The sequence below is a fragment of the Chroicocephalus ridibundus genome, chromosome 1 (genome assembly GCF_963924245.1).
Source record: "Chroicocephalus ridibundus chromosome 1, bChrRid1.1, whole genome shotgun sequence".
Taxonomy (NCBI): domain Eukaryota; kingdom Metazoa; phylum Chordata; class Aves; order Charadriiformes; family Laridae; genus Chroicocephalus; species Chroicocephalus ridibundus.
In genome coordinates, this window is record NC_086284.1 from 213,023,728 (window position 1) to 213,049,098 (window position 25,371).

The 25,371-nt window shown below is 45.1% G+C and overlaps 1 protein-coding gene across 1 annotated transcript; it reads right to left on the minus strand.

Annotated features, from left to right (window-relative positions):
* Positions 1-62: 62 nt before the first annotated feature.
* On the minus strand, positions 63-20,471 carry MCM10 (minichromosome maintenance 10 replication initiation factor). The gene is made up of 20 exons (XM_063324430.1): positions 20,443-20,471; positions 18,543-18,593; positions 17,435-17,755; positions 15,815-15,919; positions 15,054-15,188; positions 14,359-14,533; positions 13,380-13,545; positions 12,450-12,617; positions 10,963-11,079; positions 10,094-10,293; positions 8,952-9,052; positions 7,840-7,941; positions 7,610-7,727; positions 6,446-6,674; positions 4,762-4,887; positions 4,072-4,227; positions 3,080-3,193; positions 2,150-2,295; positions 1,896-1,938; positions 63-1,511 (listed from the first exon to the last, which is right to left on the minus strand). The coding sequence occupies exons 2-20, from the start codon at positions 18,547-18,549 to the stop codon at positions 1,428-1,430; spliced, it is 2,613 nt and encodes an 870-aa protein (XP_063180500.1). The 5' UTR covers positions 18,550-18,593; positions 20,443-20,471; the 3' UTR covers positions 63-1,427.
* Positions 20,472-25,371: the final 4,900 nt, after the last annotated feature.

A 25,371-nucleotide genomic window follows, 5' to 3' on the forward strand; every position in this document is an offset into this window, starting at 1 on the left:
TGATTGCGCGCTATTTATTCTGAATGAGGAATCAATGGGAGACATTGCCAAGCAATGTCAGTTACATATTTACAGTCACCTACCAGTGACACTCCACCCAACAAACGGTATCAACCTGAGACTGAAATGTATGTAATGTCCTGAGCAGAGTTGCCCAGATAAAGCACCAGTAGATAAGGGCTGCAGAATCCGTCTGAGGCAAATCCGTCCCACTGCTTCAAATGAAGTAACTTATTTCTCTTCCAGCCCTTGTGCAAACAAGAAGAGGTATCAAGGCCACTGGGACATGGGAGACTGTTGGTGGCAGTTTCACGTAATCACGGAGGTACGAGTGGTTTCAGGCACTTAAAAATACCTGGTGATCCTACGGGGCATGAGCTAGGGGCAGCAGAAGGATCAGGTCCAGGAAAAGCTGACCAAATACCACAGGCATGCCGACGGATATGCGCTTTCAGAAAAACACCTGTATGAAGACAGCCCTTGGAGACTTCGTCCTGCTTGGTCTGAGAGCTACTGTCCCCACACAGCTGTGCCAGCAGCCTAGATTGACACGGTGATGACTAGGAAAGATTTCAGGAAAATTTAAAATGCCAGAAAAAGGGTAAAAGGTATTAAATGTAAGCACTCAGCTCTTTAAAACCACTTACAAAATAAAATGCATTTCCAAGTGGGAGCTGCAGGTCTGCAGCCAAAAAGGTGCTGTAGTGTGGATGGTGCTGGGAACTCTCCCGACAGTCCGGAGTGTAAACACCGCTGGCTTGCAACGCCAAAGCCACTGAAGGTTTTTCTTAACACATAAGCCAAGGTGACAACTCAGGAACTGTCTCACATCTGTTCTTAAGGGTTCAAAGCAAGTAATTTTTGGAGCCAGTGCTCCAAATGATGCCAATGATGCCAAAGACTGCTCTGTGGCTACAACCCTCTCACACCCCTCTTCGGCCAACAGCTGAAAAACTTTGACAGGTTGGCACTTAGGCACCACAGCATTAACTTCACAAGCGCTTAGGGAGTTTACAGTCCTCCCGGTTCATGATGATTTGTCACTTAAAATTCTGGTGAGGTCACTCTGCACCAGCCATTCAACAAAAATTGCGGGATCCCTAGGGACTTCTTCATACAAGTTCCTTTCTAGCTGTCTCTTTTCTAGGTTAAATCTTGTAAACAAGTTGTTAGTAAGGAAGAACAGGCATGAACGTGTATTTCACATGCAGCCTTATTCAGTCAATTTTAAAAAGATCAAAGCCAAATATCATGTAGTGGCCTGGTGGAGACTTCGTGGTTGTCCTTCTCATCAGGAATTGACTTCCCTGCTCATTCATCCATACAACCAGACTCCTCTCAGAATTCCAGTACAGAAATGTGTGGTTTAAACACAGAAATCCATTCTTATGTTGTGAAGAAAAACCAAAAAAATTATCAACTCCAGGTCACTTCAGACTATTGAGAAATTTTGGTTGTTCCTCGCCTCTTGGTAAAAGTGTTTCCCCACCAATCTTCGGACCCTTTTTCTCCTAGAAACATGAACCATGGAGAAAAGAAGTTAAATGCGTGGTAAGATGTCTCCCAAACATTTCTTTGACAGAAGTTGTCGCAGGGCTAAATTATCTGATTAAATATTGAGAGTCATTCTAGGAACCTTGACATTCTGAATTCTTATAACTTCAGTCAAAAGCAAATTCCTCACAGTTAAATAAAACAAAGCTTCAAGAACAGAAAGCAAGAAGAGAAAGTCCACTAAAACACAGCTGGCAGGTACCTGCTTGCACCTGACAAAACGCAGAGCTGCTTGGTTTTGCTGGGAGCTCCTAAGGGCACTGAAGCAAAGTGTGGGACAAAAGTACCAAGAGAAGCAGACAGAGTGCCGAGGTGCTCAGAATCTGCTGGCTCCCGCTTACCTTTAGCATCCCGTCTCGCTCCCACTTGAAGAGGCCACAGGTGCTGAAAGATGAAGATTGCAGGTGAGGACCACTGTGGTGTGTTTGCTGCATAGTATGAGGGGGTCCAAAACTAGCCCCACACCTTTCCCACACTGCTCAGCACAAGGACTAACATTCCCGTTTGAGGACATGGTTACGTGATTCCCAACACGTTACTTGTAAATGGACAGTACAAAAGCCCCACTCGCTATTTCACAAAGCTCATTTCTTACCTGCAGGGCTTTTTTGGGAGCCTGTCAAGGGAAATAGCTCGGTTTCCACAAGGACATTTGAAAAATCGCTTGATGGCATCATGCCAGTGGTAGTCGTGGTTATCCTGCACACACGTCTCCAGAGGCTTGAAATAGGTGTAATTACACTGTCAGGGAGGAGAAAGAGAGCTGTGAGCGCTTCACCAGCATGTGAGACTGGCGACAGCTGAACGTCTAGAGGAAAGCATCTCTGTCTTCTCCCATCCCGAGGAGCCCACCCGTCTGAGATCATAGCTCCAGGCTTTGTCCCTGCTCCTTCTAATGCCATCCTCCCCTCTTTGCCACCACTCTTAGCCCTGCTCCCAGCACCTCACGGAGCACACAGGGGCCCTCTGTGGAGCCCCAAAACAGCCAGGAAAGGCAGCAAGAGGGAAAGTGCAGCAGGGGCTGAAAGTCTGGGAATGGCAAGTAACTCCTCCCTTCCCCTCATTTGGGATAGTAACAAAGCTCCATTGCTCTTCCTGATAGCAAAATCCCTGGAAACACAGATAAAGGAATCCTACCCAGTGTTATGTTTTCAAGGCATTTGGCTTCTTTTGCCATGTAATATGGGGAACTGAGGGTCCTGGTACAAATGACTTCAGGCAAGAAACTGGTAAATGTTTTGATAAATGTTTTCAGGACATCAACACCCAAGGAACCCACGCTCAAACATCAAGTTGTGATGTTCAGCACAGCACTAAAGCCTGCCTTGCCAGTGTCTTCCACGTCGCAGTCACTCCGTGCATGAGCTGCTCTCAGCAACAGGCATAAGGAACAAAACTGTCTCCATTTGATCCCTGTACTGGACTATGGCCAAGAGAGCGACAGATGGGAGTCTACAGGGTGGTCCAGCAACCGTTTTGTACCATCCGTGTTCCACTCCCCTGCTGTTGCCCTGGCTCCACTCACCGTTTTACACGTCACAACTCGACATTTCACTTCTTTGATGCTCCTCATCTTCTCTTCCATTTCTTCCTTTTTCACCAGTGGCTGGAAGTATTGCTCCTGCAGTTCAGCCTCAGCCTGTGGGGGCACAAAAAAGGGTTATGTGGAGGCAAAGATGGGAAAAGCCCCTACATAAATGGCCTTAGGGCAAATTACTACCGGGCCTGCTTGAAGTAGACTGCAGTCTGGGAGCCAAAGAAACACCAAATATCTCTTGCTTCAAAAAAAATCCATATAGTGCACGTGCTGTGCTTCATCAACACTGAAATGAGCCACATCCGAGATGTACGAACATGTGTTTAACAACAGCATGTACTACCGAAATAAGCACATACCTACAAGGACAGTGCAGGGAGATGTCAGATAGGCAGATGCAATAAATGGAATTGGTTCTTAGCCAAATCTTACTCCTCAGAAGACCTTGAAACAACTAGGACTTCATACCAATACAATGTGTCCAAGACAAAAGCCCTGTGCCACTGGAGGTGCTGTATCCCTGGGAACATGCTCAGCTAAGACCCTGATGGGAGAAACCCAACCTCTTAGCTCTTTAGGGCAACTGCTGGCATTTCACAGGCTGCACAACTTACTCAAGTCCCAGATGAAGGTGGCAGCTGTCTCTACATGGCCAAGATGTCAAGAAATGAACACCAAAATAGGTATGTGGCTAATTTGGTTTTAAGGTAAAAGGATTTCTTTGATCATCTACTAACCAGGAAACTTCACTGATTCTTCCAAACACAGTAAAATAAGACAATGGCAACTTGACCTTACCATGCCTACGACAATAATGCTGACTTGCAGGCCCTGTGCACTAGAGACACCTGACCCTACTCATCAGGAAGATTTGGTGCCTATGACGTGTTTGGGTGCCTACTTCTTGCTGAAATCATTATGAGGAGTCCAGACAGCTCCCTAGTTCTGAGCCCTCAGCCATAGCTGGATTGAGGCCATACCTCTTTCAGGACATCTGTGTGCTTGGACTTGGCATTCAGGATTTTCTGGAATTCTTCTGACTCCAGATAGGCCAGCTGCTCACGACGTTTCTTTTGGACAGGCTCCAGTTTGTCCATATCTAGGGAGACAAAAAGGCTCAGTCCTACAGAGACCAACTTTGAAAGAAGGTTGTAAACTCTAAGCATGACCACTGCAGGAGATTTTGAAAGTCTCGGGTCTCTCAGGCAGATGTTCAGGTCAAACAGCAGCCTTTAATAGCTCAGGAGAACAAGAAGCCAAGTTCAAATATGGCTTCAAAAAAATAAAATCTTTTTTTTTTAAATAATGTTGCATCTTCTCTCAAAGCACTGTACTAGGAATTTCCACACCACTCCCAGGGGAGCAAGCAGTGTTGCTTCTCTGACTGATGGAGAAGCTTTAAAAGGAATTAAACAATTCATCCAAGATCACACAGTAAATCACCAGCAGGCAAACTCAAGTTCCCACAGAAAATTCAGATATCTTCCTAGGCGGGACTATTTCTTGGTTTCCCTTGGTTAAGTCAGCCATGCATTGCAGATGCTCAAGTGCCAGAAGAAAGGGAACAGAGATGTGGACAGGGAGCTATCAGAGCGTCTCACGCTCTCTCCACAGGGTCAGAGATTGTTTTACATACCATTCTCTGCTTCGGTACCTTGTGGCCGAGCAACATTTTTCTCAACCCTTTCAACAATTTCTAGGACATTGTCAACATCATCTCTTTTCCTCTTGACGTTGTTTGGGTCAGTTTTAGCAAGAATCTGGCCTTTTGCTCGTAGTCGGTGTATTGCAGCCAGCTAGAAGACAGGAAAGAGCAGGAAATGTATTGGTGACCAGTCTGGCTCCCATGTTTCTACTTCCAGAAGTAGCAGAAGTCTGTCAAATGGAGGAGACAAGACCCACTGGCCTAAGCACGGAGCTGGATGAAGAGAGACTCAACAAAATTCCCAGCTCTGCTGTACAGCTAATTCACCACATCACTCAACCTCTCGGGACTTCCCAAACCATAAAATCACTCCTCCAGGGGTGTTACCACATTTGATATCTCTGCAGCTATACTTTAACTGCTTCACAAATCAGTAAGTTTTCCAGAGGAATCAAATCACTTGATATTTCCACATAAATTAGTAATAATTGGGAACTAATAGAAAATTAGTACAACTATTCCTTTCCATACTCCCAGAATGCTAAGACTCCCTCTTCCTTGCTGAAAGAGAAAAGTTTATTTGACGAACATGTGAACAGATTTGTGTCAAGGAAAGATGCAGTCTGTTCTGACTAGAAACCAAAATTATCCAAACTCATGGCACAACATAGCTAAACTAGTTTAGTTGACTGTTGCTTACCTGGCAAATGGAAAACATCCACAATATACTCCACTAGAAAAGCCCAAGAACGAACATGCATAGTTTAGCACTCTAGGGATTTTCAGCACAAATCCCCTGCCCCTTCCCAGCACTTAAGGGTTTTCATGCTTGTAAAACAAAGTAACAGGCCTTGCTCTCCTTTCTTCTGTAAAAATCACTTCAGCACCTCCCATCCTGGTCCAGGAACTATACGCAACCTGATGCTTTAAGGTGTCCCAAACCCCCAAAACACAAGAGCGAAAAAGCAGCCACTGGTGGACAGCGAATTTCTTCGCATCTGCATGAAGAACAGGGTACAAGGACAGCCACACAGCTACTCCAAACTGCTCTCCAAAAAAGTAATTTGCCCAAGGAGTGATAGACAATCTCAGGTCAAGAACAATGGAGACAGTTCTACTCAGAGAAGCTGCTGGTGTGCATAAAGAGGTGTTTCTTCAGCAAAAAGCTTAGCATCAGGCTCATGACTTATATGAAATTCACTTTCTCCCCATCTCCTTTTCCCCGGTCCCATCCCAAGAGGCTGCTTTTTCCCCTATCCTACTTGGCATTTGCTGAAATTGTCAGTTATGTCAGTGGCTTCGGTGATGCTTGCCTTCAGAGACCAAGAGCAAGATCACGAGCATCACACATGAGACAGATCATAACAACTCGCTCCTGACCAGTTCAGGTGGATTTTGATTTAGCAAGAGACACCAGCTCCAGTGGCCAAACATCACACACACAGGCCTCTCTTCAGCAGCAATGGAACCATTGCTCTGGATGTTGACTACAGACAAGGTGGTACCACAGACTTTGGCACTAACAGCTATCGGGAAATACGGGTTTCTTGTGCACTGTAACACAGCCCAGTCTGATCCCACAAATCAGAAACTTCAACAATGTCAGCACTGAGCTGTCATATATTTGATCGAAGACTCCTCTACTACCACAAACCAAACTTCCCTTAGCCTCCCCTCCTTAACACTCAAAAGATTCAAAGAGCTGTTACCTTTTTGGCTTCTGCCAAGCTGTCTAGCTTTGGTGTTGGAGGTGGAGACCCATCAAAGAAAAGGATATCTTCTCCTTCTGAGAAGCCTGTGCCCAGCCTGGGCCTTTGAGGAGTTGACATTTTTGCAGCTTTGGGAAACTCTGCCCCAGGAACTGGGGAAGGGAGCGAGGACTGTCTGGAGGAGGATGGGATAGCAGGGCTGCCAGCTTTACTTGTGTTCTGGAGAAACCTTGCAAGACAAGAGTAATCCATTGAAATATGGACACAAGTCAAAGAGACAGAGAGGTCTGAGAAACAGATAGGAGCAGAAGGGATGCAGAGTGATTTTTCACTAATTGGCCTTTTATTCGGGCATTCAGGAGAAGAAAACAAGACTGGTAAGGAATTTAATGGGTGGCTGAAATCAGGAGTGACTTAAAGAAGTCACCAGAAGGAGTGAATGACCGATTGCTTTCCGAAGCAAAAAAAAAAAAAAAAAAAAAAAAAAAAAAAAAAAGGAGAAGCATCAAATGAAGCTGGGAAGTGAGAGCTGAAAGCACAAAAATGGGCTTCTTTGCAGAACAGGTAGTTAAGCAGTGAGACTCCTTGTCACAGGAGTCACACAAATGCTTAGGTTTACATAGGTCATGGTTAAGACGTTGGACAGGTTCATGGGGAAAAAAACCCAAAAAACCCTTCAGAGATATTGTGACAGATGCCACCTCCAGCTTGAAAAGTCCCTGAAAATACATAGTGTTGTAGGCTGGGAAAGTTTTTTCGAGAAATATCATCATGATTGTGCCTAGTCTTATTACTCTCCTTCAGGTTCTGTTTTGGCTACTTAGCTACATCAATCTCAGTCTCACCCAGGCTGGCTCTTCTGAGGTGGTTCTTAAGTTTGTTAACAAGATAGGCACAAAACACGTGGCAAATCTTAAGGTCCAGAAGACCCTTGCAAGCCAGCAATGAACATAACCAGGCATCCCGACCCATTTCCTACTCTAATCAGCCCCTTCCCATCATGCTTCCCCATTACCAGGCACGGTGCTAGAGCATTTGGTTCTCCACTGAGTACTAGGGTATTTCTATTTAAATTAAGTTTTTCTAAAAACAACAAAACACCTCCACATTTATACTTAGGGCCACAACAGCAGAACCCTTCCCGTGAAAGTCAGTGTGTATTACCTCCGCTGAATCTCTTCAGATCGCTTCTTTCTGGCCTCCAGCAATTTTTGTTTCTGTTGCTTGAGCAGTGCTGAAGCAGAGATAGACTGGAAATTGGCCCCTTGCTTCTTTTCAGCATCTGGGAAAAAAAACAAAACAAACCAAACCAAAATAAAAGGCCACTAATGTGTGCTCAGGAGGAGACTGAGTGTTTTCAGGAGTGGGTTTTCCTTCAGGCAAAAGGACAATACCTGCTTTGGTCCAGTGTTTGCAGAGGTTTCTTGCTCCAAAGGTTGGCTGTGCCAGCAGTTCCTTGAATTCCTCAGAACATTGCATGGGTCTCCTTGCTGCACCTGGGGTGGAAGCGTCAGAAATCCAAGAGATTTGGAGCCAGGAAGGGAAGCAAGCCTGGCTTTAGAGATGTAGAGTAGTCTACGTTGGAAGAAAGCCCTGCGAGTGACCTGAGTGAGCACTCCCCCCAAAGCAAGGCCAACTTCTACATTGCATTTGGTTGACGTTTCTACCCCTTCAGCTTTCAATTTTGTCAGTCGGTCAGTTCCCCATCAGCCTTGGCCATCTGTGGTGCTCCCACCATTCCCACTTTTAGAATGCTTGAAAGCCCTGAACCCACCACATCTTATCCCTGGAGAATTATGAGCAGCTGGAGACAGGACACACACTATGCTGTCTGAAATGAAGGCAACTGAGGGAAATGAAAGATGTGAGTAAGACATCTAAGTGGCATCTAGAGCACATAGTTTGAATAATCTGTGATCTGCTCTCCGCCAAGCATAAAGAGGGTGTAACATCAGGTGCTTTACAGAAACAAATGGTGGCAGAGAAGATTGGTGACATCCCAAAGGCTATGGAAGGAACACACTTTGACGATCACAAAGGAAAAGCACTAGAAACAGGGTGGGTACTCAGGAGGTCCCCTGCATTGCAGACCTGATTCTGATTTATACTTAGTATTCCTTGGAAGCTTTCAAGATCGACAGAAGTCATTTATTTTAATCAAATTAAATAAATTCTCTGGGTCAAAGTTCTTAAAACTTCCAATTCCCATTAATCTGGCAAAGATCTTCTGTCACTGTCCAAAGACAGAAGAGGAGACTTAACTCAGGGGCACTGATGAAAAAAAGATGCATGGAGCTACACAGTTGCTTAGTTACATTTGCCTGGCAGCTGTGCTCTCAAGAGGGAAGAGGACTGTTGATCAATTGAGAAAGCAGCCTGCAAACGGCTATCTCTGTAGCAAACCAATTGCCAGATTCATTCAGTGAGTAGCAGGGTCCTGGGACACATCTACACATCAAGATGGCAATATCTGGAGGGTGAAGAGACTACATGGGTAGTTACGTACCAATTTTCTGCCTGGTTTCCTGGACAATTGCATCAGCTCCTCTCACGACCAGATTGGAGAGAGTGGTTTGAATCTTCCTTTTTGGCACTGCAGCTGCTGCACTAGAAAGAGGAAACAAAACCAGAACATCAGAGTTTTTCCATGCTTACAGCAAGGACAGGAGCTTGAACACTAGTCCAGTGCTTCAGCAAAACTCCAGCCACCCTTCTTTTAATGCAGATTGGTGCCTCTCTGCTGTCATCTGTCTGTCTTTGGGAAGGACATGGATCTAAATTTTAATTCTAGCACAATGTTTAGGATCTCCCATTTGACTCTGGGTTGAGATATGTACTTCCTATGCATTGTGAGATGCTAAACATAGGTCATGGCTAAGCCTTGCTCACAGTTAATTCCAGGGATGGAGAGGAGGCTGGAATTGCTTCGTTATTGTGGAATCACACCAGTTATCAGAGGGCAATGGTGAGGGAATGAAAGCTGTGTGCAAGCACAAGGCTCAATCCAGCTGTGACTCAAGTATTCCCACAGCTGTCTTCATTGGGATTTGGATGAAGGACCTGGCCCCTCCATGCTAGTTCTGAGATGCATACTGATCTACTGGCCTCGGTCACTTAATAATATGCAGGGTGTACTACTATCTCTTCATTAACACATAGTGATACTGTGTCATTTCAGTCAAGGAAGAGAGGAGGAGGAAATACAGAATACACTGTCACTGAGCCTGGGATTAAATGCAATGAGCTGGAACAAAATACGGTAAGGGAATGGCACTGAAAAATACTCATCTCGGAGACTGAAATGCTTGGGACCTCATGATAAAGTTCATTTCATCTACTGAGACACGATGCTGCCTGGCTTCACAACACAGCATTAATTTAGAGGTAAAAACACCCTGTACCACATCTTAGAGCTGATTGTTAAAATTTTCCCATCAAATAGCAGTTCTGTTATCCCATGGCACCAGGAGGATTACACCAAACACGGGGCATTTATTTCTATTTGGTGAATGTAGTTAAGTCAAAGGGAGCTCTAACTAAATAGATCCCCTTAGAGATAGCTTCAAGCTCATCGTATATGGCAGGTAAATTCTGTTTAAAAGCAGTGAACTGTGCTCTACCCCAAGGGAAATAAGTGGTTTATCTTACACTGAGGCTGCATATGCTGCTGAAGAGACGCCTCCATAGTAAAACCCATCCTGACACAGCCTCTCCTTCAAACTGGGATTTTTCCGACCAATTTTTTTGGGAATGCGGCCACCAGAGAAGGTCGACTGCAGATCTGCCCGCTTTGAGCTGAGCTTCTTGTACTGGGATTGTATGTGATACTGACAATATTCACAGTCGTTCTGAAAAGAAATGGGAGAAGCCAGTTGCAGAACATTAGCAATTACAATTCACTTCGTTTCTCTCATCCACATGCATCCTTCTATGGCTAAACGGAAGTAATGCCTCTAGTGTAGTACTACAGCATTTGACCAACTCAGCAAACACAGGCCCACACTCCAGCAATGAAAAACAAAACTAAAATTGCCCATGCTAATCACTGGAAAAAACCCCCATGTGTCAAGGGCTTCTTCCATCCCAGGAATAAATATTCTGGCAGCTTACAGGCACGCTGGACCAGGGAACTCATCGGGTTAAAACCATCACTGAAAAACAGAACCATTCCCAAGAAAAACCTCCTTTTATTTTACCTTGGATGAGTTCTCTAGTGCAGTGTGTGGAAGCTTGCAGCAGCACAGAGAGTGAAAGGGTGTGGAGATGGTGACAGTCATGAGTCAAGACCATCTCTTTTCACTGCAGCACCAGCTTTGCATTTAGGGAACTACCGTGCTGCTGCTACAGTGCCATCACAGAAGCAGCTCCTCTAGGTTTCATTTCTCAGTTTCTCCGCTCACTTTAGTTAGTTACAAGTCAAGATCCAGAAACAAGTCAGAGTTGGAGCATTAGTACAAAAATCAGCAGCCAGATTTTTACCAACAGCTTAAGGATGTCCTAACTACTGAGATACAAACCAGGTTCACAATCTGTGCACAAGGATCACCATTCTTCTTCCTGGCTTTGCAGGTGCCCATGTCCAGAGCCTCACCCATGAGGAGGATCTTCTGGGGATGATCAACAGACAAACACACCTAGAAAGAAATCAGAACACGCCTTCAGGAGGACTGTATGGACTTCTGTCTAGATGTCACTGGTTTGGCTCTGGCCCAGTTTGGTACATCAGGTATTAACAATGCAGTTTTAAAATGCAGGCCTAGTTTAAGAAAGCCACATGTCCTGTTCAAATTGAGAAAACGCTCAGTTAAAAAGACAAAAAAGTGTATTTCTTTCTCACAAAGAGATGAAAAATGTTGCATTTCTATGTTCAGAACCTCAAGAAACCAAAGACCAGCAAAGGCAGATGTAGCTGTGCTATAAATGATGGTCTTGTACAACCACTTGGCTCTGACGCCACCATGGCAACAACATTCGGCAGTGGATGGGAAGAAAAGATGGACTAAGAGCTCTCTGTCCCTCTCCATATGTTTAGGCACAATCAAAACTGACTCCTGTGGTACAAGAACAGTGTCTACTTCACACAACCAAAGATACTAGGAATTGTGTCTGTAGGTAAGAAACACTTTGAGAAGCCAGTTTTAATGTAGTTCTAAATGTGTACATTTTAGCTAAGAAGAGCCATTCTTAACAGTTAAATACAGCCCTTATGTTAAATCTGGTATGCTTTTTGACTCACCGATAGGACTTTCTACTGCTTATTTATGTTAATTTAATCAATTATATATCTTAATAGACAATTAATGAGATTCTTAGTTTTTCCATTTGGAGAATTTAAAATGCAAAACACTACATCGCCAGCAACTAGATTGAAATTCCCCTTGAAAGAAGTCAGTAAAAATGGTTTCCATTACAGTGCAATTAAAAAGATTTTTGATACATAAAGAAAAGTAATTCATCGTGTTCTACATTTATAAGTAATTGATTAAACAAACAAAGTACTATGTATCAACTTACTATAACATAACACATCATTTGTTTAATAAATCAAATATTGCTTCTTCTCAGCCATGATTTTGGAACCAGAAAACATTTTACAATCACATCTCATGCTTAAATTAGAAGCAAGAAATGAGCTTCCACACCTTTTTCAGCTTTTAGAGACCTCTTGGCTGAAACAGGCTTTGTACTGGGGTAGCTGAATAAACTGAAATGAAAAAACACACCCTACGTGTGTGGAAGAGCTGACTGCTACTGAGAGCAGATTAAACACTTGAATAAACTCTGGTTTTAGATCTTAATAGGACTTCTCGAAGTTCAGTATTCCAGAAGGCCAGGAGCAAATACACACCACGCAAATATCTGAATGCAATTCAAACTGTTTAGGCAGACTGCTGTAATTTCAGCCTTAACATGTGTTATAAAGCTAAATCTCAAGTAGATATGAAAAAGTTCAGCTATGGTTTTTTTTATCTACAGCTGATGGGCAAGTGAAAAATCCTCTCACCTCATCTGAGCCTTCTTTAGGTTTCATAGGATTAGCATTGAGCAGCCCAATGACTGTGCCTTGCTCTGTCTTCCAGTGCTCTTTGTGGACGTCACCAAACAAGAAGAGTGAGACACATTGATTGAGATCCCGTAGGTCATTCAGACGCCAAATACTGAAGGTTCTGCCCTGGAACAGACATTTGCTTTCCTTTCAGCTCTCAGCATGGGGACATTGACTGCATCCCCTCTTGCTGTTGCTTTTAAAGAGTTATTCTGATTTTTTTTCCCCCTGGGTTTTCCTCATCCAGAAAAGCACAATTTGTAACCTTAACAGAGGTTAGATAAAATACCTCCAGCCATACCACACAGCCATTTCTGGGATTCTTAAAGGCCAAAATAGCACAACAATAACTGCTGTCACCAGTCTCCCTGATATTAAAGCTGGACAGCACTCTTGCTTGCTGAATAAAGAGGTTTTTACCCACCTCAAAAAATAAACCCAAAGCATAACCAGATCTCTGTTTCATCAATGACTTTGGGCATGTACACCATATAGAACAGAATGACCTCTAGGAAATGACAGAAGTGGAACGTGGTGGCACATTTAAAAGAAGAGGGCTGACTAAAAGACTGAAATTACAGTTCTTTTTTCCGCACTAGCGCTTAACATGTAACAGTGGACGAACAGATTTAGACAGATTTATGCCATGGCTACATTTCTCACATTAGTGTCTGGGACAGTTGCACCAGATAAACTAAGGACTTACTTACCCTGAGGACTAAAAGCAGCACTTCTGCATGAAACCAGACGAGCCAACATCTTTAACATAGTCGCTTTCCATTAACTGCATGGAGTTGACTGATTAAGTCGAAGACCCTAACTAGTTTCTCAGGAAAGAAGACCAGCATTTCACTTGGACTGAGCAAGGGATGTAACAAAGTTACTCACATTATTTGCGCTCTGAGGAGTGACCTTCTTCACGATGACTCCAAATGTTACCCAGTCTATTTCCTCCAGATTTTCTATAGCAAGTTTGCTTTTCAGCTGGGACAGTCGGATGAGCTTCCGATTAGCCATTTTCCTGTCCATTTCAGCCGACGAAACCCGGGGTTTTCTAGATCAAGCAAAAGCATGTAAAAGAGAACACACCCATTGGCATAAACGGACAGAGACAAGCAAAACCACCCAGCATTCTCCTGGGGAGGCTACATCTCATAGCAAAATGTCTCTGTGCCTTATTTTACCCTGAGGTCCCTTGAAAAAAAAACCCTGTCCCTCAGTTCAAGACACTGTACAAATATCATAAAGCTACTGATCATGCAGGTTTTTGTCCAAATAGCTGTACTGCAACCTAGCCTCAAGCTTGCATTAACTCTGCTCATTTCAGGAATCACCGAGTACGAATGACTGAGCTTGGTTTGGAAATCCAGCATGGTTTCTGGTGAGGAAAGACACCGTGAGTATTCAGAGACCTCTTGTGGCCACATCGAGTATGGGGATCCTGAACGGTTCCCGAGGTTTCTAAGTGCGGAGCAAAATCTGCTCAACTGGAGCACCATCGGGCTTTGAACATGCTCACTGCCTTCCTCCTCCACCACTGAGGACATCCCAGGGAAACAGCGCTAATAAAATTATAGCTTTTTTTGTTAGAAAAGAGTAAAGGTGAAAATAGAAACATGGTACTAAGCCAAAAGTCAGTGTTACCTATTTACTGATCAACCAGACAATGCTGTGGCTTTCTATTACATTCCCTAATGACAATGACTAATCTGACATGGGTAAACGATGTAGATACGGCAAATCAGAAATCCAGTCCTCTGCTCACCACTTGCATGACTAGCATCACAAGATACTGGACTGATTGCGTTTTCTCTCCCATTACTGGAGGGTCATGTCCCCAGACAGAGCTCAGTGCTGGGCTGCTGACCTTAATCTCAGTCCTGAGAAGGTTTCCACAGACACTGGCTGAGTTGTTGCACTGGAGCACGTAGGCATGTGAGGATTCTTCTCTCTGGTCACCTTACTGGGTGTGTTCCCTGCAGCAGACTTGAGAGGCTGGAACGCCAGACTGAGGACTTGTCGTGGAGGAGGAGTCTTGTTCTCTTTAGTGGGAAAAAAACCCAAGAAAAACAATCTTGATAATGAAAGAAAACTTCTAAATAAAAATAACAGTAACTTACACCTCACCAGAGGCAGGAGTCTAATATAATGCACTTAAAAAGGTGTAAACTGTCCTATTTGTACTGAACTGGTCTCCCAGTCAGCTGGGAACTGACAGCTCCAGTTCAGTCACATATAGCTCAAGCAATGAGTTCTACCTGGTAGAGGAGCTTCCCAGAGCAGCTCTCATTTTCCAGGCAAGCTAACCTGTAGGATACACAGATGCAGGCTAGACTGCTGTCAGAATCCAGAGTTAACCGTAGCAGTACAGAGTATGGCACCCATTGTAAAGAACACAATAATTAACTCTGTAGTGAGCTCTGTTTCACTGTGACCAGACTGCTACTGGGGCACCGCCTAGCATAAAACTATCCTGGATGTGTCTACACCGCTGCTGTGAACTAGACAGGCTTTTGACAAAAGCACAGTGCGTTTCAGTAAAAGGCAGACTGAGAACAGTACCTGCTGAAGATGCCTTTGATTTCTGGATTCCTCGTTTGGCTGGTGGCAAAGGATTGCCCAGCTGGGCTGAGAAACTTGGTGACTCTTGCAGCTTCTGAACTTTCCTTTCCTTTAAGGGTGGACAGGGAGATTTACCTGGACAAGAAAACAAAAAAAAAAATATTTAAGAGATCTCAGGATCTCCTAAAGTAAAGAGCAGGTCTCTTAAGAACTGCTCCAAACTAAGTAATTCTCTGAATAACAGGCCCAAGTCAGGGTCCCACACAGAAACCCTTCAGCTAAGTTGCCAGCATCTGAAATGCAACAGCTGGAAAAGCCCCATTGATTCTTCCCCATAAGGACCTAAAATTCTGGAAGCCACAAAACTGTGGAAAGTAGGAACAAACCCCTGCTCTTCAATTTTCCCATATAACTTTATTACTGCACCCGATGTGCTACGGCAACAAACATAACTATATTTTCTAAGTGTACCAACATCTGCCAGTAAGAGGGGACACGTCCAGCAGAAGACCCTGGAGCACTTCAGTCATGAAAGCTGCCCCATGTAGAATTAACCCATGATGCAGATACCAAAACTGTAGCTCACAGTAGCTAAACTGTAGCTTAGTCTGTAGCTGCAGGAAACAACTTGCGAGGCAATACACTAGACCACCATTCCTCCTTGCTACTCAGTGCCCACTTTAGGGTTATCTGGAGTCTTGCCTATAAGTTGCACGTTGGTAGGCCAACAAATCATAAACCCATTTAATTAGTCTCATTACCAGGGGCTCTCTTCTCAGGGCTTGAACTGGATTGCTGCCCAATAGCAGTCTTCTGCAACTGCTCCTGTAATGTCTTCATCTGTTCTTGCAATTTTCTCAGCTCAGCTAGGAAAGAGAAGAAAAAGGATAATAATGAAAACAGCAGGAAGCCTTCGCAAACAGGGATTTATGATATCCCTGGAAGTCTGGCAGTTTTACTACATCACAGGAACTTAGAAAACAAAGAATTGAGCCACAATACAGATTTACTTGATTCTATATAGCTCACAGTGGAGGGCCACTTTTCCATACAGCCTGGAGCTGATTTCTCTCTTATAAAGACCGTGGTATGTTCCCTGCCATGGTGCATATATCTTTCCTACTGAAGTTCAACAAGGCCAAGTGCAGGGTCCTGCACCTGGCTCAGGGCAACTCCCAGTATCAATACAGGCTGGGGGATGATGTGATGGAGAGCAGTTCTGCCTAGAACTTGTGGGTGAAAAGCAGGACATGAGCCAGCAACGTGCGCTCAAAGCCCAGAAAGCCAACCACGTTTTGGGCTGCATCACAAGAAGTGTGGCCAGCAGGCCCCTGTACTCTGCTCTCGTGAGATACCACCTGGAATACTGCGTCCAGCTCTGGAGCCCCCAACATATGGACATGGACCTGTTGGAGCAAGTCCAGAGGAGGGCCACAAAGATGATCAGAGGGCTGGAGCGCCTCTGCTATGAAGACAGGCGGAGAGAGTTGGGGTTGTTCAGCCTGGAGAAGAGAAGGCTCCAGGAAGACCTTATAGCAGCCTTCCAGTACCTAAAGGGGGCTTTTTAAGAAGCTGGAGAGGGATTTTTTTCAAGGGCATCTAGTGATAGGACAAGGGGCAGCAACTTTAAACTGAAAGAGGGGTGATTTAGATATTAGGAAGAAATTGTTTACTGGGAGGGTGCTGAGGAAATGAAACAGGTTGGCCAGAGCAGCTGCGGATGCCCCATTCCTGGAAGCATTCAAGACTAGGCTGGATGGGGCTTTGAGCAACCTGGTCTAGCGGGAGGTGTCCCTGCCCAGGGCAGGGGAGTTAGAACTAGACGATCTTTAAGGTCCCTTTCAACGCAAACCATTCTATGATACTGAACATACGGCAATTTAAATGGCTGACGATTGCACTCTTTACTATAAAGAAATGCTTCCAATATAATCGAATATGTGGCCTGGACACAGGAAGGCTCTGTGGCTAGCTCTGCTTCCACAGTGTGGCAGAACCGCCTGACGATAAGTCCTGAGGGGAAAGAGAGAGCTGTGCTGGTGAAAGATGCCAGGATAACAGCCCTGAAGACTGAAGCAGCATTGCTCTTCATCAGACAAGGCACAGGTACACAGGCAACCTTCTCTATCCTGCTCAGCAGAGTTAGTTTAGTTTCCCTGGCTTACTTCAGTCCACTGTCTTTTTTTTTTTGGAAAACAAGTTTGGTGAGTTTGGCCGTTGAGCACTGAAAACTGGACTTACAAACTTTCACAAGGACTTTCTGTATTCCCTATCTGGGCACCATTCTAAACTGAGAAGCAGCAGACCCTACCTCCTACCCGTTAGATCTGTAGGAACAAGATATATACAATAAAACAGATAAAAGGGGCTGTAACAGAAACCTTGCAGTTCTTCGTTGGTCTTCTCTTTTGCCTGACTGGGAGCTGAAGTGGGGATAGTTTCTTCTGCTTCCTCCTCTTCCAGCAGGTCATCCACATCTCCAAACAGCGCAGCCAGGTTCTCCTTCTGTTCATCAATCATGTTGTCTTCAGCATCGACCTCCTCAGTGTAGGATGCATCATCTTCTGCATCAAAGAGCTCATCATATTCATCTGGTTCTCCCCCATCATCCTCTGGGGCATCTTCCTCCTCAGGAGAATTCCCCTCCTCAGTTGCCTCGCTTTCTTCCAGGAGGGAGGCCAACAGATCCAAGTCATCTTCAGCTACGGCAAAAATGAAACTCAGTGTTATTTCTTTCCAGGTAGAGGAAAGCTGCCATGGAATAAGATATCCATACTACTCTAATCACAAGCTAATGTCAACCAAAAGTAAATCAGAACAGCAAGTGGCATTCTTAAAAAACTACTTCAACTTTGGTTAAAGGAAGAAAAAGCAGCTTCCTGCCACCTGATTGGATGGAAATGTAGTTGCAGACACCCTCAGTTTATGATCCAGGCTGTCTGGGCAGCAGAAAATTTCCAGGCTACTTAGTGCTGGCTTTTCCTCCTATGCAGCTGCTTGTACAATAGCTGCCGTTACAAAGAAAAGCCTTATAAAGGCTACAGTGACACCCACATGGCTTTTGACAATAGAAGCTGAAGGGAAAGATGCAAGGCAGGCCAGAAAGCATATCCTCGGATACGCTTTGCTCAAGGAAGAGAACAGAAAACAAAGAAAAAAGCAAAGGGACAAAAAATGGAAAAAAGAAAACCAAGTAGAGAGAGGAATGGGACAGGCAGAGCAGAACTGAAATTCAGAACAAAACAAGAAAGTTATTTAACCTTTGTTGCTGAAGAAAACAAAATCAGGGAAGGGACAGAGCAGCCTCACAGAGAGGTGACAACAATGAAAGTAAGGAGCAACCTCAAAGGCCTCGGTAAGTAAAGTCAGTGCAACAACATTTCCTTTGCTAAAACATTTACCAAGTTTTCTGAACACTTGAACTTACTAACTAATGTATTGGTCAGAAGACAACTTTCCCACTGAAAGTAAGAGTGCTTTCCCCCTTACCGTCCATGATTTCACCAGGATTTCTTCAAGAGCCCCTCAAGGAAAAATATTCTGTGTTATGGGGAGAACAACAGTGAAATTGTTAGTGTTACAGCTCAACTAGAAATACGTAGTGTTCAGGCTTCTTATTTGACGATTTGCAAACTACCAGCTTGTTTTTGTTTACAGCTGCAGATGAGGACTCCACTAAATTTAAATCTCTCACATACATTTTCTGCATTTAAAGTCTGACCTACGCTGAACTCACTGCAGTGTAAGGGCATTACTTTTAGAAAAAAGCCTGTAACAGACACAAATTTTATGAAATGTATAGCCTATTCTCCCAGTAATAACCATTTCCACCTCAGCAGTCCTGTGTTATAATCATAATTGGCATTTAACTAAAGCAAATCTTTTGAAATTGGTTCAGTCTTCATTTGAAAATGGAAGAAAGTAGCAGGGTTTCACTCTCTCCTCACAACACATTTCTTATTCTTAAAAACATACATTCTACATTCCCCACACCTCCTCCATTTCATGGACACACATCCATGAAAAACAGTCAGTGCAGGCAGACATAAATGGACAAGGTAAGACTGTATAACAGAAGAAAAATCCACTGGGGATGGATTACTCACAAACCCAAACTCTAACTCTATGCTTACAAAACTTTCCTGCTGCAAGGTCTTTAGCTTCATCTATAAACTCCACTTTTAATAGTTCTCTCCTTTCTCTTGCCCCAGAAAATTAATTTTCAGCAACGAACGAAACAAAATGTGAGAGCATACAAGAGCAGGCGTGGCTTGTGACCCCCAAACAGCTCCCGCTGTCCTGCTGGTGACACTGGCCCCAGGACCCACTCTGCTAGGGAGTGGGTCCTGCGGGGGCTCACCCTGGGATCTCCCCCTGCCTCTCTCCTGACGGCCACAGCCCCCGGTACCGTGCCTGCCATCTCCCCTCTCCCCAGGGACCACAGCAGCTGTGGGATCCCCATCCCTCAAGCAGATCCCCGATTCTCCTCCAGCACTGCCCAGGATCCAACCCCCCCTTATAAGGGGATCCTCATTCACAGAATCACAGAATGGTTTAGGTTGGAAGGGACCTTAAAGATCACCTAGTTCCCACCCCCCTGCCATGGGCAGGGACACCTCCCACTAGACCAGGCTGCTCAAAGCCCCACCCAGCCTGGCCTTGAACACCTCCAGGGATGGGGCAGCCACAGCTTCTCTAGGCAACCTGGGCCAGTGCCTCACCACCCTCACAGTAAAGAATTTCTTCCTGATATCTCATCTAAATCTCCCCTCCTTCAGTGTAAAACCACTACCCCTTGTCCTGTCACTATGCTCCCTGATCAAGAGTCCCTCCCCATCTCTCCTGGAGCCCCTTTAGGTACTGGAAGGGGCTCTAAGGTCTCCCTGGAGCCTTCTCTTCTCCAGGCTGAACAACCCCAACTCTCTCAGCCTGTCCTCACAGCAGAGGGGCTCCAGCCCTCTGAGCATCTTCGTGGCCTCTTCTGGACTTGCTCCAAGTCCATGTCCTCATATTGGGGGCCCCAGAGCTGGACACAGTACTCCAGGTGGGGGTCTCACCAGAGCAGAGTGGCAGAATCCCTCCCCTCGCCCTGCTGGCCACGGTACTGAGGATGCAGCCCAGGATGCGGCTGGCTTTCTGGTCTACTAGCGCACATTCCCCTAATGGCTGCACCCCGCTTCCGACCGCCCCCCCCCCTCCCCCGCCATCTAAGGGAACCCCGACCCCCTCCAAGGCTTTCCCGCAGATCCCCAATCCCGATCCCGATCCCGATCCCCGATCCCGATCCCGATCCCCGACCTTCCCCCCAACACCAGGGATCGCTCTCGGGGCTCCCGGCCCCGCCGCACCCCGCTCCCCCCGGCCTTTCCCCTCACACTGCCCCGCTCACCGCCGGCCGCGCGCTCCCCGGCACCCGCCAAAACTCCAACGCAGCTCCGCCCCCTCCGGCGCATGCGCAGGCGCAGCTCGGGGGCGGTGCCCCCCCCCCCCGCCATCCTTAGTCCTGGCAGTTTCGGGGTGGGGTGAGGCCGCCCGGCGCCATCTTGGTTGTGGGCAGGCGGCGGGAGGATGGGGATGGCAGCTGGGGTTTGGGCCGAGGGAGAGGGGCAGTGGTGGCGTCGGGATGAGCTGCTGTGCTGAGTGAGGTCAGAAGTGCGAGGGTGGTGACATCATGTTGTTAGAAGCCTCGGTGGAGCTGTGTGAAGTGTCATGGCATGCCCTCTGTGGTACCCCCATGGCGTGAGGCCTGTCTTCGTGCAGCGCTGTTGCGAGCCTGCCTCAGCTGCGAAGATCTGGCAGTGTCTGCTCAGAGTGGCCCCTGAGAGTTCTTACAGCAGGCACCATAGCTGTCTGAATAGCCTAAATAATCTTGGCACTTGTGTTAAGCCAGCAATTTCAAACCCAGGTGTTGTCCAGTTGTCAGTATTTTGTAGCCCGGTTCAGTATTTCTTCAGTACAAGCAACTATGATTCTGTGAAAAATAATATTTCAGAATATGTACCAGCTCATTGCTCTGGTCACTTTTCCCCTTGCATCAATTATATGCAGAAAAAAACCCACAAAACTGCCCAAAACCTGGAAGGATTTGAGCTTGGATCCCAAGGCTTTTGCACTAAATCCACCCTGCAAGATGATACACAATGAAAGAGAGGAAGTCTCTGGTATTTAAAGGCCAGTGTTACCAGCACCTGGTTAGAAATGATAAATTAAGGACAGAATTTCTGTGATAGCTGAAGGAATCAAGAAGTTGTTCGAGCCGACGGCAGGAAAAAACTCAGAGAGAAATGCTCCACTGTGAGTTGAAATGCTCTGCTGAACAGTTGCCAACCAAGCTGTTCAGCGTGTGCCATGTTAGACTCTCTTGTTTTCAGGTTTTTTCCCCAAAACCACCTGCTTAGCACAGGCATGCTGGCCTAACTTGGTCTGGGTGCATCTGCCTGCACGATGCTCGTGCAAAGGTGTTTGAGGGGAGCCAGAGCAATGAACAACGACAGGCGCTGGGGAGGAGCGGGTGGGCGCTGAGGGCCCGAGGGGGCTCCTCCATGCTGCTGCTGACCCACAATGGAAGAGGGGAAACCCCTCGTGTCCCGTCTTGGCATGGGTGCGAATCTGTGGTTTTTCGTGTTTTTCCTCCCTCTGGCTGCTGATTGCCTGCGTGACCCCAGCTAATCACAGAGCGTCACCACATGCCCCCACTCTCCATCTAACTGGAGTAGTGATGGCTTGCCCCCTCCTGTGACTTGAGGTCTGCAGATCCACAGATACCTTCCTGCTAACGAATCTCAAGCCACCCCACAGGGCTGTGCTGGCCCCTTCCCATCTGGATTTTAAATCTGAAGCGGAATGAAACGCTTCTGTCCCCTGTTCATGTTGAATCAGGGTACTGATCACAGGACCTGTTTGCTACACCAGGAATGTCCTTTGTTAAAAACAGAGATATGTGGACAAGTAATAATTGATGGACACATAGCATCTAGTCACTTTAAAACACAAATACATTTAATCTTATTTTTCATCTAAGAGAAAACGGGATGTACTCCTAAACCTGTGCTAATGAGCACGTGTTGGCAGCGGCCACCTGTCATGATAACTCGTCTGCCCTCTGGAGAGTTAATGTCACCATTAACAGGGTTAATGATGACAACAGAAAAATAATCCTCCCTGTTGCACCAACACGTTTCAGAGTATTGTAGTTTTATTCTTTGCAGTCCCTTGTCCCTCCTAATTTGCACTATTAGGCCTACTATCTTACCTTTCTATGAAGGCCTACTTCAGCTAATGCCCATGTCTTCCTGTTAGTATTCCTGTGCTAAGATCCCCTCTCTTTCAGAAGCCTCTTAAAATGATTAATTTTGACTCAGTGGATGCGTAAGTAATTCCTCCTTTGGCCTTTCACATTGATTTTCTGTGTTTTCATTAAGGTTAATGCTCCTCAGATGAAATCAGCTCTATTATCATTCTATTAGTTTGATTTTGGCCTAGTAGCGTTTCCATCAGATTTTGATCATGGCAGAATCCATAACTATCACAAAGCTCCCCTAATAAAATTGGATTCAGGGGAAAAAGCCCATAAATCCTACTGTCACAAGGAACCAATTAAAAGGCAGCAAGAGATTGCATGTGCTGGGAGTACTTGTAATTGATGAAGAAGGTTGCAACCAAGCTGCTGCATACCTCTTCACAACAGATTTCAGTCAGCTCTTGTATTACCTGAAATTATGGATGAAGCTGCCTGAGAACATGAGATACAGCTAAGAGAAAACAATAATCCAGAGTCTACAAGAGATAATTAGAACAACAGTGACAACCAGCAAAATAAAAACAACTCATCACTCTAATTACAAGGGCAAAAAAAGAACTGTTTCTCCTGAGATTGGTAGCTGACAATTCACTCATGGCACGACATGAAAAACACACTGAAGGAAGATTTTTTTGTGACCCAAGAAAGATCTGCAGGTATTTTTCTTGTGTACATTTTAAGAATATTCATCTGCTGAGAGTGAAGCATAAATCTTACACTATATGGAGGCCTTTGGTTTGAATTAATCAGCTCTAGAATAGTTTCTGTTTCAGGTTTGAAGCAAAATATTGAGTAAAATATTGAGTCACCAAACTTTTTATTTCTAAATTTCACTATTAATCTGTTCAACGTGTTTTCTTCTCTGATTTGGATTTTCATCCACAGGACAATTTGGAGAAGCACTTGTTTATGGGAGTAGGCTAGCAGGAGAATTTGTCGTGTGCAAATACATGCTGCCTGCTAGAACTCTGCCCATCCAGTTGTGGTATCCAGCATCTTTAAGGCTTTCTCCTGCAGAGTTGTTCCACTCTCCTTAGCTCAACATCACAAGATGACAAGCTATATACGTATAAATTTCACACATCTGCACAAGCGTCTCTGTCACAGGTTGTACCATCCTTTTAATGTTCAGAAGTGTGTTGATCAGCCACGCGTCACCTGATCTTTTTCTTCATTTGGAAGAAAAGCATTCCTGCCTCCATACCTGAAAAGCTGCTCTCCATTAGCCATCACTGATGGACAGCCACGGTCTTTGCACCACAGCTTGACTTTTTTCCTTGGAGAATGGTCTCCATGACCTTGTCTGAAGCTGGAGGCCCGGTGGAGCTTTCCACGTACCCTGTTATGGTAGAACAGCCATCCCCGCACAAGAACCCCTCTTCCAGGTGCATGACTATGCCCTTTCTCCTCACCAGTCAAAGCACTGATCTAGCATCTACTGAAAGACCCCATGAGCACAGTGGAGAGAAGACAAGCAATGACAAAAACGGATGCTTCTTTTAGCTAATCTCTCTTTAAAATTGCAATCCAGTGCAAACCACTCCATGAAAAAAGTCAGCAGTGAAGGCCGTGGACCAGTTGCTGTTGGTCATGGAGCAATCTCCTATTTCTTACAGGCAGATGACACAGCTCTTAAGCCACGGAGTGTGAGCACATGACTCCATCACACATGCAACACTCCCGTGGGGGTGTCAGATGTGTGAGGAGATGTGTCTGAGCACTGGGTCTGACCTCCCCTTGTGAGGAACAGACTGTCCTTTTGTAGCGCAACAGTGACAATTGCTTTCTCCATTTCCGGCATACGTGGAAACTGAGAAACCCCAGATTTTAGGGCTAAAACCATTGCTAACTGTAGTCATACCATAATTTGTCCTGACATTTAAGACCTCTCAATATATATTCTGTCTGAATTGTATTATGTGATTATCTGCATAACAGGTATGGAAGTAGCTGTACTTTTCAAATGAGGAAAAGATGGCATTGATGGAGATCTGTTAAGTCCTGAACTCACCTTACTCTGTCCCACCTCCTTTGTCCCTCATCTGATTTACTAAATCTGTTATTTCCCCATAACTCCTGCAATGGGGCACAGTAAGTACTGTCATCATAGCTGTCAGTTTTATGTTCAGAAATTCCCGCTTTGGACTACTTGAAACCTGCCTGGTGAATAATTAATGTTACGATGATCTTTTACCCTGATTTGCTATGTTCTGAGTAGAATTCACGTCCCTTTTAATAAATAGAATTTTTTCCTCTTTTATTAGACTAATGCTGAAAAGCTAGCATTTTGATCAGGCTGCACAATAGTAGCAGTTTCTGACAGGGCACTTTCCTAATGAAGTTGGATACATAAAGTCAATCACTTTCACTCACACTAGTTCTGTGGGAAGTTTATGATCCACACAGTCCTTCAGGGGGAGTTTAGGTGACCATCTCCACAAAAGACATTTCCCTCACCTTTTCCTTTCTGCTCATTTCTTTCTGCATTAGGAATATGCAATTGCCTAAAATCCAGAAATACAAATTCCTGCTTGCTTGCCTTTATTCTGAACAGCTTTTTAACTGATGAGTCCCTCAGATAAGCACACCCCACGGTAAGAGTAAGGTTTTGGGATCAGAGCACCCTGTCTTTTGTTAAAGCCATTACAACTGTACACGCAAAAACTAATTACAATTGCATTTTGTTCCAGTTTTGCCCGTTACGTAAACCTACTGCAGTGGAGGTGCTTTAGTTACGAATGCAGTTTCTTTTGCATTTTATCTTCCAGAGATCCACGTATTTCTACAGATCATGTTGTGCCTATATATGAAGGATTCAGGCTTCCCAACTCTGGCAACCCAACGCCTCTGACAGCAGTGCACTGTAATGACAAATCAGGAAACATTCAGGCTTGTTATAATGTGAACTTTGAAGTGGAAGGGTAAGCCAAGAAGTAATAAAGCGGTATTAAAAATAAAATGTTGAACTTCCGTATTCAGGTATAGTGATCATCCCACTCTGTTCCTTCTGAACACAGC

Bases quoted from the DNA above. Each gene is read 5' to 3' on its own strand.
- MCM10 (XM_063324430.1), bottom strand. The intron at 11,080-12,449 runs GTGAGAGGATTT...ATTTCTTTCTAG, and splicing joins CTAAAGAAGGCTCAGATGAG to GTGTGTTTGTCTGTTGATCA. The intron at 7,942-8,951 runs GTACGTAACTAC...CTTCCACCCCAG, and splicing joins GGAAACCAGGCAGAAAATTG to GTGCAGCAAGGAGACCCATG.